Source organism: Ovis aries, chromosome 15, assembly GCF_016772045.2.
Source record: "Ovis aries strain OAR_USU_Benz2616 breed Rambouillet chromosome 15, ARS-UI_Ramb_v3.0, whole genome shotgun sequence".
Classification (NCBI taxonomy): domain Eukaryota; kingdom Metazoa; phylum Chordata; class Mammalia; order Artiodactyla; family Bovidae; genus Ovis; species Ovis aries.
The window spans coordinates 81,307,788-81,322,522 of NC_056068.1; the positions used below are offsets into that span (position 1 = coordinate 81,307,788).

At 44.8% G+C, this 14,735-nt stretch overlaps 1 protein-coding gene across 1 annotated transcript; it reads left to right on the plus strand.

Moving 5' to 3' along the window:
- Nucleotides 1-234: 234 nt before the first annotated feature.
- LOC101112161 (olfactory receptor 4D11) lies at nt 235-1,170 on the plus strand. The gene has a single exon (XM_004016835.5). The coding sequence runs from the start codon at nt 235-237 to the stop codon at nt 1,168-1,170; it is 936 nt and encodes a 311-aa protein (XP_004016884.4).
- The last annotated feature ends 13,565 nt before the right edge of the window (nt 1,171-14,735 follow it).

The window sequence follows — 14,735 nt, forward strand, 5'->3', positions numbered from 1 at the left end:
AATATTTATGATTTACATAGGAAACAATAACTAAATGCATGCTTGTATCATGAGGTATCTTTGCTCATGTTAGCCATAACCCCAGAACAGATATCCACTGGGTGAAAGATCTCACTAGTTTTTAGACCTAATGCCTGCCTCTCTAACCCTGACTCTGTTAAGGTAGGGCAAACACTCTCTGAAATAACACTTTTCATTTTGCCCCAGGTACACAGGAAGAGGACGCATGATTCAATGGAGCTGGGAAATGGTAGCAGAGTAAAAGAATTTGTGTTTCTGGGGCTTACTCAGTCCCAAGACCTGAGCCTGGTCTTATTTCTCTTTTTGTGCTTGGTGTACATGACCACCCTGCTGGGCAACCTCCTCATCATGGTCACTGTGAGCTGTGAGTCTCGCCTCCAGACCCCCATGTACTTCCTGCTCCGCAACCTCTCCGTCCTGGACATCTGCTTCTCCTCCATCACCACCCCCAAGGTCCTGGTGGACCTTCTTTCGGAGAGAAAGACCATTTCCTTCCGTGGCTGCCTCACACAGATGTTTTTCTTCCACCTCCTCGGGGGCGCAGACATCTTCTCCCTCTCGGTCATGGCCTTTGACCGCTACGTGGCCATCTCCAAGCCCCTGCACTACGTGACCGTCATGAGTCGGGGGCGGTGCACTGCCCTCATCGTGGCCTCCTGGGCAGGGGGCTTCGTCCACTCCATCGTGCAGATCTCCCTGCTGCTCCCCCTCCCCTTCTGCGGACCCAACATCGTGGACGGTTTCTACTGTGACGTCCCCCAGGTCCTCACACTCGCCTGCACGGACACCTTTGCCCTTGAGCTCCTGATGATTTCCAACAACGGCTTGATCTCTACCCTGTGGTTCGTCTTCCTCCTCGTATCCTACATGGTCATATTATCGCTAATAAGGTCTCAGGCCGGGGAGGGCAGGGGGAAAGCCATCTCCACCTGCACCACCCACATCACAGTGGTCACCCTTCACTTCGTGCCCTGCATCTACGTCTACGCCCGGCCCTTCTCTGCCCTCCCCACCGATAAGGCCGTCTCCGTGACCTTCACTGTCATCTCCCCTCTGCTGAACCCCCTGATCTACACCCTGAAGAACCAGGAGATGAAGGCAGCCATGCGGAGGCTGAGGGGGAGACTCGGGCCTTCTGTAATGAAATAGAGTAAGACTTTCCAACTTCTTCATCAGCAAGGACCCCTTTCATTATTTTTCCCATAGAGTCATATTTATATAGTCAAATACATTGTCAATAAACCAACTGCACGTACTAGGTAACACTTTATTTTGCAATTTAAATGAAGAGATTATTGGTAAGCCAAGCCTCTGGTGAGCACAGAGTATCAGGGTTATAGGATGAAGCTGACTGATGTATTTCTACTCAAAGACCAAAGTAACAATGTGTCAATCACAAAAGCTATATGGCAGATGAATAGACTGATTGAATCTAGTCCCTTTTTCAAAAGGTGAGTAAATAGAAGAATAAAGATAGAGTGGTTTGCTCAAGCTCTTATCTCGAGTTAATTCCAGAGAGAAGTCTTCAGATACTCAGTCATCTCTGCCACCATATGAACGCAATTTTCTTCATTACTGGACCCATCCATGCCAAACTGCAATGCTCTACGAGAAAGTTCACATGATCAGTGCCCCTGGAATACACGTATATGAATACATATGCCTATCGCAGATTAAAGAATTTGTTCTGCGCTCCCAAACTCCATATGGGCTCCCAAACTAGTGAGCACCTCAAAGGTGCATAACGGTTGTGCCCCTGGATTCCTATCAGAATGAAGAAGCTTGGGAAGGTTTCCCATGATGGCCTCAAGGCATTTACCTTATGCGGAACTAAAGACAGATTCAAATTCTTATAAGGGTAGACAAAGGCAGGGAGAACCTCAGGGATCCTACGCAAAGAGTAACCCATTCTCCTTAGTCAAGAGCTAGTTTTCAGTTGCAAACCTTTCTAGGGCCAAACTCAGATAGAATTTACATTCTTCCCACTGGGAAGAGAGAGAAAGACAGATAAAACTCTAACCAGACTGTCCGTTTTTCATCTGTTAGTGTTTGTGAAGAGGCAGCATAGGCTAGCGTTTTGTCTGCAAAGATGGTCAACGTAAAAAGTAAAGCACGGCAGCTGAGAGCTCTCACTTCAGAGTTATACAAACCTGGCTCTAAATCCTACCTCCGCCACCCATCAAGTGTGTGATCTTGAGTCGGTCTAACTTTTTTCTTTTTTAGGTATTTATTTTGGCTGCGCTGGTCCTCACTGCCGGAAGCGGGCATCCTCGAGCTGCGATGAGCAGGGACTGCCCTCCAGAGACACAGAGCTCGGGCTTCTCTTTGCAGGGGCACCACTTTTTTTTTTTTTTTTTAAAGAGCTTTCTTTATTTTTTTTTAATTTTTAGTTTATTTTACTTTACAATACTGTATTGTGTTTGCCATACATTTACATGAATCCACCACGGGTGTACATGCGATCCCAAACATGAACCCCCTCCCACCTCCCTCCCCACAACATCCCTCTGGGTCATCCCTGTGCACCAGCCCCAAGCATGCTGTATCCTGCATCAGACATAGACTGGTGATTCGATTCTTACATGATAGTATACATGTTTCAATGCCATTCTCCCAAATCATCCCACCCTCTCCCTCTCCCTCTGAGTCCCAAAGTCCGCTGTACACATCTGTGTCTTTTTTGCTGTCTTGCATACGGGGTCATCGTTGCCATCTTTCTAAATTCCATATATATGTGTTAGTAGACTGTATTGGTGTTTTTCTTTCTGGCTTACTTCACTCTGTATAATCGGCTCCAGTTTCATCCATCTCATCAGAACTGATTCAAATGTATTCTTTTTAACGGCTGAGTAATACTCCATTGTGTATATGTACCACAGCTTTCTTATCCATTCATCTGCTGATGGACATCTAGGTTGTTTCCATGTCCTGGCTATTATAAACAGTGCTGTGATGAACATTGGGGTACATGTGTCTCTTTCAATTCTGGTTTCCTCGGTGTGTATGCCCAGCAGTGGGATTGCTGGGTCATATGGCAGTTCTATTTGCAATTTTTTAAGGAATCTCCACACTGTTTTCCATAGTGGTTGTACTAGTTTGCATTCCCACCAACAGTGTAGGAGGGTTCCCTTTCTCCACACCCTCTCCAGCATTTATTGCTTGCAGATTTTTGGATCGCAGACATTCTAACTGGTGTGAAGTAGTACCTCATTGTGGTCTTGATTTGCATTTCTCTAATAATGAGTGATGTTGAGAATCTTTTCATGTGTTTGTTAGCCATCCGTATGTCTTCTTTGGAGAAATGCCTATTTAGTTCTTTGGCCCATTTTTTGATTGGGTCGTTTATTTTTCTGGAATTGAGCTGCATAAGTTGCTTGTATATTTTTGAGATTAGTCGTTTGTCAGTTGTTTCATTTGCTATTATTTTCTCCCATTCCGAAGGCTGTCTTTTCACCTTGCTTATAGTTTCCTTTGTTGTGCAGAAGCTTTTAATTTTAATTAGATCCCATTTGTTTATTTTTGCTTTTATTTCCAGAATTCTGGGAGGTGGTTCATAGAGGATCCTGCTGTGATGTATGTCTGAGAGTGTTTTGCCTATGTTCTCCTCTAGGAGTTTTATAGTTTCTGTTCTTATATTTAGATCTTTAATCCATTTTGAGTTTATTTTCATGTGCAGAGTTAGAAAGTGATCTAATTTCATTCTTTAACAAGTGGTTGACCAGTTTTCCCAGCACCACTTGTTAAAGAGATTGTCTTTACTCCATTGTATATTCTTGCCTCCTTTGTTGAAGATAAGCTGTCCATAGGTGTGTGGATTTATCTCTGGGCTTTCTATTTTGTTCCATTGATCTATATTTCTGTCTTTGTGCCAGTACCATACTGTCTTGATGACTGTGGCTTTGTAGTAGAGCCTGAAGTCAGGCAAGTTGATTCCTCCAGCTCCATTCTTCTTTCTCAAGATTGCTTTTGGCTATTCGAGGTTTTTTGTATTTCCATACAAATCTTGAAATGATTTGTTCTAGTTCTGTGAAAAATATCACTGGTAGCTTGATAGGGATTGCATTGAATTTGTAAATTGCTTTGGGTAGTATACTCATTTTCACTATATTGATTCTTCCGATCCACGAACATGGTATATTTCTCCATCTATTAGTGTCCTCTTTGATTTCTTTCATCAGTGTTTTATACTTTTCTATATATAGGTCTTTAGTTTCTTTAGGTAGATATATTCCTAAGTATTTTATTCTTTTCGTTGCAATGGTGAATGGAATTGTTTCCTTAGTTTCTTTTTCTACTTTCTCATTATTAGTGTATAGGAATGCAAAGGATTTCCGTGTGTTGATTTTATATCCTGCAACTTTACTATATTCATTGATTAGCTCTAGCAATTTTCTGGTGGAGTCTTTAGGGTTTTCTATGTAGAGGATCATGTCATCTGCAAACAGTGAGAGTTTACTTCTTCTTTTCCAATTTGGATTCCTTTTATTTCTTTTTCTGTTCTGATTGCTGTGGCCAGAACTTCCAGAACTATGTTGAATAGTAGCGGTGAAAGTGGGCACCCTTGTCTTGTTCCTGACTTTGGCACTTCTTTTTATGGAGCTCCAGGGTAGTGGGCTTAGTAGCCATGGCTCAGAGGCTTGGTTAGTCGCTCCTCAGAATGTAGGATCCTCCCATATCAGCGATCAAGCCCCGTGTCCCCTGTTTTGACTGGCAGAGTCTTAGCCACTGGACCATCAGGGAAGACCCTTGAGTTACTCTAACCCTTCACAGGCCACAGTTTGCCCATCCAAATGGAGTTATACGATCTCCTAGAGTTGCTGCGAAGGTTAGCAGGCGATGGTATATGTGAAACACAATCCCTGACAGATAGTAAATACTCAGTCAGAGACAAATGGGTCCATTTTATTTATTTATTTATTTTATATTAATGTTCGTGCTTCTCTCTTTTCCAAAACGAAAATAACTGCATTTTAAAATTACACTTATCATGTATTTCTTACCTAAAAGGCAGAAAGCTTAGAAAGCATAAAGCAGATAGTTAAAAATCTCCTACAGCTAACTGCTTTGCCCATCTGCGGTAAATTCAAAAACGAGTCCATTTTAATATGACGCTTTTTGCTCTTCCTAACACACATTCTGTCCCCCATCAGGCTGTTATACTCTTCTCCTATATGGCCCATATTCATCATTACTAGAAAAAAAAATAGTGTGGGAAAGGTGGGAATGTGCACTGAATTCAAAGCGGCTATCATCTTAAAATTTCTGGCTTTCTGAGACTTCCCTGGTAGTTAAGCCTCCCCAGTAGTTAAGTCTGCACACTTGCAATGCAGGGGGCCTGGAGTTCCAGTCCTGGTCAGGGTGTTCTGCACTAAACTCCATATGGGCTCCCAACCTAGTGAGCATCTCAAAGGTGCATAATGGTTGTACCCCTGGATTCCACATGCCACTAAGAGTCTGCATGCCTGCAACTAAAAACAGATCCTGCATGCTGCGATGAAGGGCAAAGAGCCTGCCTCTGCAACTAAGGGCTGTTGCAGCCAAATAAATTAATATTTATTTTTTTTTAAAGTCTAGCTTTCTGTCACTTAAGCATGACAATAGGGCTTCCTATTTACATAGCTTGGAGCATCACCCTGAAGCTGCTGCAGTATAGCACAAGAGAGCTTTGCAGCAAAAGAAAACAACGGATCAAAGAGAAACCATGGCTTTGAGAGCAGAGATAAGGGATCATCCCAAGAAGGCAGACCCAAGGTGATGAAAGAGAGCCCTGAGGGAGTTAGTTAGCCAAAGGATAGTGCAGATTGAGGGGGCTTCCCAGGGGGTCAGCGGTAAAGAATCCGCCTGCCAACAAGGAGACTCGGGTTCAGTCCCTGGGTGGGGAAGATCGTGGAACGGAACATGGCAACCTGCTGCCCTATTCTTACCTGGAACGTTCGTGGACAGAGAAGCCTGAGGGGCTGCGTCCATGGGGCTGCCTGGTTGAGCACACGCAGTGAGTCTTAAAGACAGACTTCCTTCACACTCCTCACTGGATCTGGGCTGACCCCGTAAGGGCCCATGAACTAACCAGCTCACTTGGTCATTTCCTGCCCCCTGATCAATCAGCTCTAACTTTTCACAGCACCAACCCAGCCCGCAAATTTTACGAATAACCCGCACTTGTCAGCACTGCTCCTATGGTACTGCTAACAGCGATCGGGCAGCTCTGGTCTCTAGACTCCCGAAGGTTTTCTGTATGAAACTGCCTACGAAAACTGCATACCACAAAGCACCTTATGGCCTATTTCATGCAAATGCATCCTTCCCTTTCCTTCCTAGGACTCACTCACATCAGCGTTTTATCACTGCGTTGGCACTGGACCTATGGAGTGTGAATCACTGTATCACCCAGGGGACAGGAACCCAGAACCCCAGCCACACTATTGTCCCTGACACTTCCTCCAACTGTGCCTAAAAACACAACATAACCTTACTGAGTGACTCCGGAGAAGGGGAAAGCAACTGCATCTCATTATACCAAGACTTATTGTTTCTCTGGATGACATAAAAGTCACAAGCTGGGCTGCATCTTTCCCATTTAAATCAGTGGTTATTATTGCTTAAGCTCTATTGTTAAGAGCCATAGAAAATTTAACAGACTCTGGTCATATACATGGGCTTCCCTTGTGGCTCAGCTGGTAAAGAATCCAGCTGCAATGTGGGAGATCTGGGTTCGAGCCCTGGGTTGGGAAGATCCCCTGGAGAACGGACAGGCTACCCACTCCAGTATTCTGGCCTAGAGAATTCCATGGACTCTATAGTCTGACTCGCAAAGAGTCAGACATGACTGAGAGACTTTCACCACCATAGGTCATATACATAGCTTTCAAACTACCCTTTCCTACCTCACGCGCTTTAATCAAGCATTTTAATGATAAACATCTCTGGGTACCCTTGAACTCCATGCCATAAAATAATTCTGAAGTAACTAAACAGATATCAAGAACTATCACCATGCTGCCTCCCTAGGATCCAAGTGAGTGTGGATCTCAGAGACGTAGATTAAAGCAGTCATATGGGGCAACGTATATGCCACATTAAACGGAAACTGCAGGGAGCTCCCGCTGGTCCAGCGGCTAAGACTGTGCCACCACTGGTCAGGGAGCTAGACCCATAGCCCTCAGCGAAGAGTTGACATTCTTGTAGCTAAACATTCTACATGTGGCAGCTAAAGATCCCACATGCTGTAACTTAAAAAAAAAAAAAATCCCAAACGCCACAACTAAAAAAGATCCCGCGGGCCACAATGAAGATCAAAGGTGCTAAGTGCTGCAGCTAAGACCCGGTGCAGCCAAATGAATTAATCTTTAAGAAAAGAAACCGCATCTATAACCCACGCCATACGGTCTCGAGAGCTACCCTGACTGTGGCCACGGGGCTTTGATTTTTCTATTGCTGCCCTTTCACTTAAGTTCCATTTCCCAGCTGGCAGCAAGCAAACCAATTATGGTGAGGAGGAAAGCTGCGTGTCCATGGTGTGTTTTCACAGAACATTCTCTTCCTAAGCCAAGGAGGGTAACACACTGTCTCGCGTGCTTCCTCCAGAGAAAAGGGCATGACCTGGGTGTTCCCTGGTGTCTCTGCAGGTCCCCGCGAGACGGGTCAGAGGGGGCATGAGGGAGACGGAGAGAGAGAGGGAGGAGGGCTTGGTGGCCCTTTAACGACTCCCACAAGAACACCACTGAACTGGCCACTTAGCTTCTGCATTCATACCCAGCATCACTCCCACTGCGAATTCCTCGCTTAGCCTGTGGCTGGGCGACCAATAGAAGCGGCCGAGGCACCACAGGCAGCACGGAAGGGACGAGCCGGTGTGACTTCCCGAGGCTACCATTTCCCACCTGAAGGAAAAACAGCAAAATCACTTGCCTTGAGGTGGGCTGTCCAGGAAACAGAATTTCCCCAGAAGCGACGTCTTCTAAGGTGCAGAGGGAGCGTCATAAGAGGATCAACTTTTCCCTTGGAGACTGAGTCATTTAGTGCTGGCGGATGTGAGCATCCGAAACTGGAAAACTGCAGGCTTTTCAGAAATGGTGTAAGTATGCAGAATATTCTTCTTGAAAGCAAACTCTTAACGAAACCAAGGAAACTGGTAGCTTTTCACTATTAGGAAAAAGGGAATTGGGGCTTGCAAAATAGAAGAAGGTCAGGTGGCTCCAAGGACATGGAACATGCTTACTTGGTGAGATGTTGCCATTTGAATTGTTTTCAAGGTAGTTGAGAAGGTGCTGATACCCCAGCTCTCTGGAGGCAACAGCCTTGGAAAAACTGCTCTCCAAGACAGCAGTTCCTGATTCAGTATATGCACTCTGGCCCTCTTTGGTTCTTGGCTGGGAATAGAATTTGGAGAGCTTTGAGTAAGGTGTTTTAACAGCGAGCTAATCTGTACGCTCGTGTGCTACTGAATATGAATAATGTTCCTAAAACTTGGAGGGATTCAATCAAGAGTAGACACTTTTCAATACAGAAGAGAACATTGTGATGGGGCACCTCTCTGAGATTCCACTCCATGTAGGGCTTGGGGCAGCACACTTAGTGGGAAGCTGGGCTGGAGGGGAGCCCAAGTTTGCCGGCTCTATGGCATCTGATAAGCTTGTTTCCAAAGGACAGTCCCCAAAGGGGGTGATTTCTAAGAAAACTTCATGATCCTTTTCACCTTGTAAAAACACAAAAAATTCTATTTCTTTTTTTTTTTTTTGATTGAAGTATAGTTAATTTACAATGTTGTGCTAATTTCAGGTGTGTAACAAAGTGATTCAGTTCTACATATATATATATTCTTTTTCAGGTTATTTTCCCTTAGAGATTATTACAAAATATTTAGTTCCCAGCCCTGTCCAGTAGCTCCTTGTTGGCTATCTAATTCATATATAGTAATGTGTATTTCTTTGAGCCCCTTTATTTGGGGGGGAGGGCAAAAATACTACAGTGGGTTGTCATTCCCTTCTCCAGGAGATTTTCCCAACCCCGGGATTGAACCCAGGTCTCCTGCATTGTAAGCAGATGCTTTACCATCTGAGCTAACTTCCTTGCTTCCCTGCTTTTGGCTCAGATGGTAAAGCATCTGCTTACAATGCAGGACACCTGGGTTCAATCCCTAGATTGGGAAGATCTCCTGGAAAAGGAAATGGCAACCCACTCCAGTATTCGTGCCTGGAAAATCCCATGGATAGAGGAGCCTGGTAGGCTACAGTCCATGGGGTCGCAAAGAGTCCAACACGACTGAGCGACTTCACTTTCAATGTGTATATTAATCCCAAACTCTGAATTTACCCCACTACCCCACCCCCACCCCCCGTGCCTGTGTCTCAATGCAATGTGCATAATCTTACAGTTTCAAAGCATCCTTCTCACTCTGAACAAAGACAGCATCCTTAGGGACCCACAAGATTCATGATTTTTCAGGAGGAGTTTGTGTTTGAGGTAATGCTACTAAGAACTCATTTCTGCACCTTTCTTTGAAACACTATGTGGTTGATGGAGCTTCTTGGTGAAGGTACCTCTGAAAAATGCAAAGTCTACTTATTAAACTCTGCATTTTTTCCCAAGTCACTCTGACATCCTCTCATGTAAGTTACTTTCAGTCAGACCTTTCACTCACTGTGTGCTGGCTTCTTCCTTCCCCATCTCACACCCACGTTCTACTTTCACTTGCTTTGCAAAAGATTTTTTTCTCTGCAGGATTTTCTGAGAAGGGCTGATCAACACCGGGAGAAGTATGGTTGCAGTAGTTAATAGCATCAGTCTTTGGATTAAAACAAATCTTGGTTTGAAACATAGATCTACCAGCAGTGAGATCTTGACCAGTTACTTAATCTTTCTGTGCCTCGGCCTGCTCCTCTATAAAATCAGGATAAAGGTATTGATTTCACATGGATATGATGGGTTTTAGAAGCAATAAAATGAACATAAATACTCATGAAAAGGAAGAAAATATTAGCAAAGCAGAGCTCCATTATTCTGCTCGCATTTCTATAATGCTGAAACCTTGAAAGTTGCCTGGACTCCCACCCCACCCCGCCCCACCGACCCCAAAGCCAAATATCCAGATGACTGGGTTTCAAAGTGAGGGTCATAGTTTATTTTCTTTCTATAAAGATTTTTTAATATAAATACCTATATTTATGACTGCATACAGACATAAACTTACCTATGGTTATAAGCAGGTGTGTGATATAATACTCTGATTTTTTTTAACATATGGCTTAGTTTAAATCGCTGTTTAAAAAAAGAAAAACATCCCTAGAGGATAAATGGCATTTTGCACTTATTCAAAAGTGCTGGGAAGAGGGCTTTGAACCACAGGGTCAGTGGCAAGATGACCCACTCTCAGTCAAGTCCCTGAAAGGGACCTGGCCTGTGTAAGGAAGCAGCATGGGCCTGAAGCTGCTGAGACAGGGTAGTGACTGGCAACTCAGCCTCCTCAACGGCTTCTAGTTTGCAAAACAGTCATGAGGTCTCGCCTGCCCCTTAGAAGAACCCTGCTTATGAGGTAGGTCTGAGTAACTGTCGCCAAGTCATGTCCAACTCTTCGAGACCCCACGGACTGCGGCACGCCAGGCTTCCCTGTCCCTCACCATCTCCCAGTTTGCCTGAGTTCACGCCCAACAGTCGCCATATTGTAAATCAACTCTAGTGGTGCAGGCTGAGAACTGACTCTCATTCACGTCCTGTGAACCTCACATGGATTTCTCATGAGCTTGGTACTATTATTGAGTAACCTGCCCAAGGTCAAACCAGCTAGGAAGTGGTCAATCCCAAACTGCATACACGCTCCAGATGATCCACAAAGGTGTATCCAAAATGGGAGTGTAGGCTGTGATGCTGCCCCAGCAGGCCTCCTGGGCAAGGCTTGCAGATATTCCATGTCCAGGGGGGACGGTTTCTCGTATACCTCCCCGTGACTTTGTACCTCCTCACTTTTCTTTCGGCCGATCCCACAAGCTGCAACACGCTTCTTGTCTTAACTGTAAAGGCCTTCAGGGGAAGGTCTGTGTTAGAGTCACCATTTCCTCGATGTCCTTGTGATGATTACTTTTATGTGTCAACTGGACTGGCCGCAGGGATTCGGATTAAAACTGGTTGCTGGGTGTGTCTGAGAGGCTGTTTCAGATGAGATTTGCATCTGGATTTGGGGACTCAGTAAATCAGATTAGTCCCCCATTCCCCAGCAGGTGGATATCCTTCTACCTGTTGAGGACCCCAATAGAACAGACGAGGTGGAGGAAGGAGAAAGGTGACCCCCATTCTTTCTTTTTTTTTAAGAAAGAAAGATTAAAAAAGAGAAAAGAAAAAAATTCCAGTTTCCACTTTATTACTCATTTTTGGCCACACAGTACAGCATGTGGGATCTTAGTTCCCTGACCAGGGGTCAAGCCCACGCCCCTGGCAGTGGAAGCATGGCGCCTTAGCCACTGGACCGACAGGGGTGTCCTTGGACCCCTTATTTTGGCCTCACAGCTCAAGTTCAGCCATCTCATCATTTTATACCATTGGCTCCTCTAGTCCTCAGGTCGTTGAGTTAGGACTGAATTCCACTATCAGCTTTCCTGGGTCTCCAGCTCACAGAAGGCAGACTGAGGGACGTCTCAGCCTCCACAGCAGCATGAGTCAATTCTGCATAGTAATTCTTTCACTAAATGTGCATATGTGTGTACATATATGGACATATGTACATATATCCATCCGAATGATGGATACAAAATAGATACTGATCTTACTGGTTCTGCTTCTGGGGAACCCTAACACAGCCATGGAAATGGTATGTAGAGGAAGGAAAGAGAAAAAGAAAACCCAGGTCTCCCACATTGCAGGTGGATTCTTTACCAGCTGAGGCACCAGGGAAGCCCAAGAATACTGGAGTGGGGAGCCTGTCCCTTCTCCAGGGGATCTTCCCAACCCAGGAATCGAACTGGGGCTTCCTGCATTGCAGGCGGATTCTTTACCGGCTGAGCTACCAGGGAAGCTCCATATGTATGATGGATACAGGTATAAATACAGGTCTTATTGGTTCTGTATTGGTTTCTAGAGAACCCTAGAAATGGTATGTAGAGGAAGGAAAGAAAACAGAAATAGAGAAGAAAAACAGGAGCGAGAAGGAAGGGAGAACAGCTGATGCAGAAGCTTTCAACCTTGTCACAGTGGTTTCCTGAGCAGAAGATTTGAAAACCACTCACTTATGACTCCAGTGTCCGAAAGAAAGATTCCAGAATAAGCTGCTGTCGTCACTTAAAATACTTCTACATCCCAGATTAACCAAAGACTTTGAGGGTGATTTCTCCATTGGTTATGGTAAGTAGTTAGCGTGGGGAATATTAGGATTCTTGAGAGCTGAAATTTTCTGTAATGATTCTGAGCATTTATTCTTATCACAACAACATTATTCTCATCACTCCATGTTGTTGACATAAACAGCAAGCACTAATGGCAATGAAATGAAAAACGGGCTCTTCTCTTATTTTTCTGTGTGAAAAAAAGGAGAATGCTGCCTGGGGAACTGTGCTCTTTAAAGGATCTTTTCCAAAGATTTGGAGAAGGAAATGGCAACCCACTTCAGTATTCTTGCCTAGAGAATTCCGTGGACAGAGGAGGCTGGCAGGCTACGGTCCATGAGTTTGCAAAGAGTCAGATACAACTGAGCGGCTAACTTATAAGCCTTCCTAAGATGAGAAAAGCAAGAGGAGTGGGGGTGGGGCATAGAGGAACTAAAACCAGAATCAGAGAAAGAACTGCAGCAGGGCAGCTCACAAGCAAGCATTTGGGAGGACCTCAAGCAAATAAACCAGGGAAAGGTGAGGTGATTTTCACGTTCTATTTGATAAAGGCTGTAAGTTTATTCGTTATAAAATAGTAATTATGAAAATGTTGTTGTTTAGTCACAAAGACATGTGACTCCTACTCTTTCGTGACCCCATGGACTGTATGTAGCCCACCAGGCTCCTCAGTCCTTGGCATTTCCCAGGCAAAAATGCTGGAGCAGGTTGCCATTTCCTTCTCCAGGGAATCATCCCAGGTAGTCAATTAAGTTTTCCTTGAAATGAAATGCACCCTTTACACATGAGGCTAAAATATTATCAAGTCATCACCACATTTATATTATTTAACACTTTACTGAAGTATAATGTACACACACATAGAAAAATGTACATAAGCCTAAAGTCTGATGAACTTCCACACAAGCTAAATACATCTTTGCAACAAGTACCCAGATCAAAGAAACAGAACATTATCAGCACCTCAAAAGCCTCCCTCACGTTCCCTATAGTTGTGCACACCTTGGTACTTTATGTGAACAAAATGGGAGCGTGTGTGTCTTTTGTGCCTGGATCATTTGGTGCCACATATTCGTGAGATTCGTGTGTGTTGTTACACGTAGTGAGATCTTTCCCGTTGCTACGTAGCAGTGTGTGATCTAACAGGTCATTTTTCCTACTGTTAGCGGGCATTTCTGCCGTTCTCCACTTTGAGGCAATTACAAACAGTGCTGTGAATATTCTAGGATATGTCTTCCAGTAGACACAACATATGTCCATACGTCCTAGGAACAGAGTAGATTGTTCTTAAGATGGAGATGGGTAGGTGGATGACAGACAGACACATATAGACCTCCATCGTGAAATAACAGCTAATAAAGACATAGATATCAGTATTAGCAGATATAATCAAACAGCAAAATGGTTGACTTACACCCCACCAGCGGGGTTCCAACTGCCCCATAGCTTCACGTCACTTGACGCTTTTCATCTTTTCTAACTTAGCCATTTTGCGCATGCACAGCAGTTTCTTGCTGTGATTTTAATTTGCATTTCCCTGGTAATTAATGAAGCTGAATCCGCTTTAGGATGCTCTGTTGTGAATCTTTTTCTATTGCTTCAGCCGTGCTGGGTCTTCCTTGCTGCGCAGACTCTTTAGCTGCAGGGAGCGGGAACTCCTCTCTAGCTGCGGTGTGCGCGCTCCTCCTGGCGGCGGCTTCTCGTGCCGTGGAGCACCGGGCTCTAGGGTGCTCGGGCTCAGTAGTGGCGGCTCCCACGCTCTGGAGCACAGGCTCGGTACTTGGGGCTCTCGGGCTGAGTTGCTCCGTGGCGAGCGGGATCTTCCCCGGCCAGAGATCAAACCCATGTGTCCGGCACTGGGAGGCAGATTCTTCACCACGGAGCCACCAGGAGAAGCCCTTTGGTGAAGTTTTGGTTCCTGTCTTGGCCATTTTCTGCCTTGCTCCTCTATCTTCTGCTACTGATTTGCAGAAGTTGTTCACATACTCTGGATGTCAGTGTTTTCTCAGCTATAAGTGTTGTAAATATCTTCTTCCATTTGAGGGTTCTTTTAATTCTCATAGTGATGTCTTTTGAGAACCCAGATTCTTTACGTGTCCTAAAGTGGATGCTCACTCTTTATCACCACAAGCGGCAGGTGTTATATATAGCGCATGGAGAATCGAATAGGTCCACAGAGCTGTCGCCTGCGTTTCAGTGGCCACAGTGATAGAACCGACCTGCTCGAACAACTCCCGTCGGAAACGTGGGTCATCTTCTCCCTCACGATGGCATGCAGAATTGCAGGCACAGAGCCTGCACAGAAAATAACTTCCCGGGCCAGCACCAAAACCCAAGCGCCAGAAAAGACGAGGGCAGATCTCTTAATAGAGCCTTTAACTGTGTGTTATTTCTTCCAGAGAT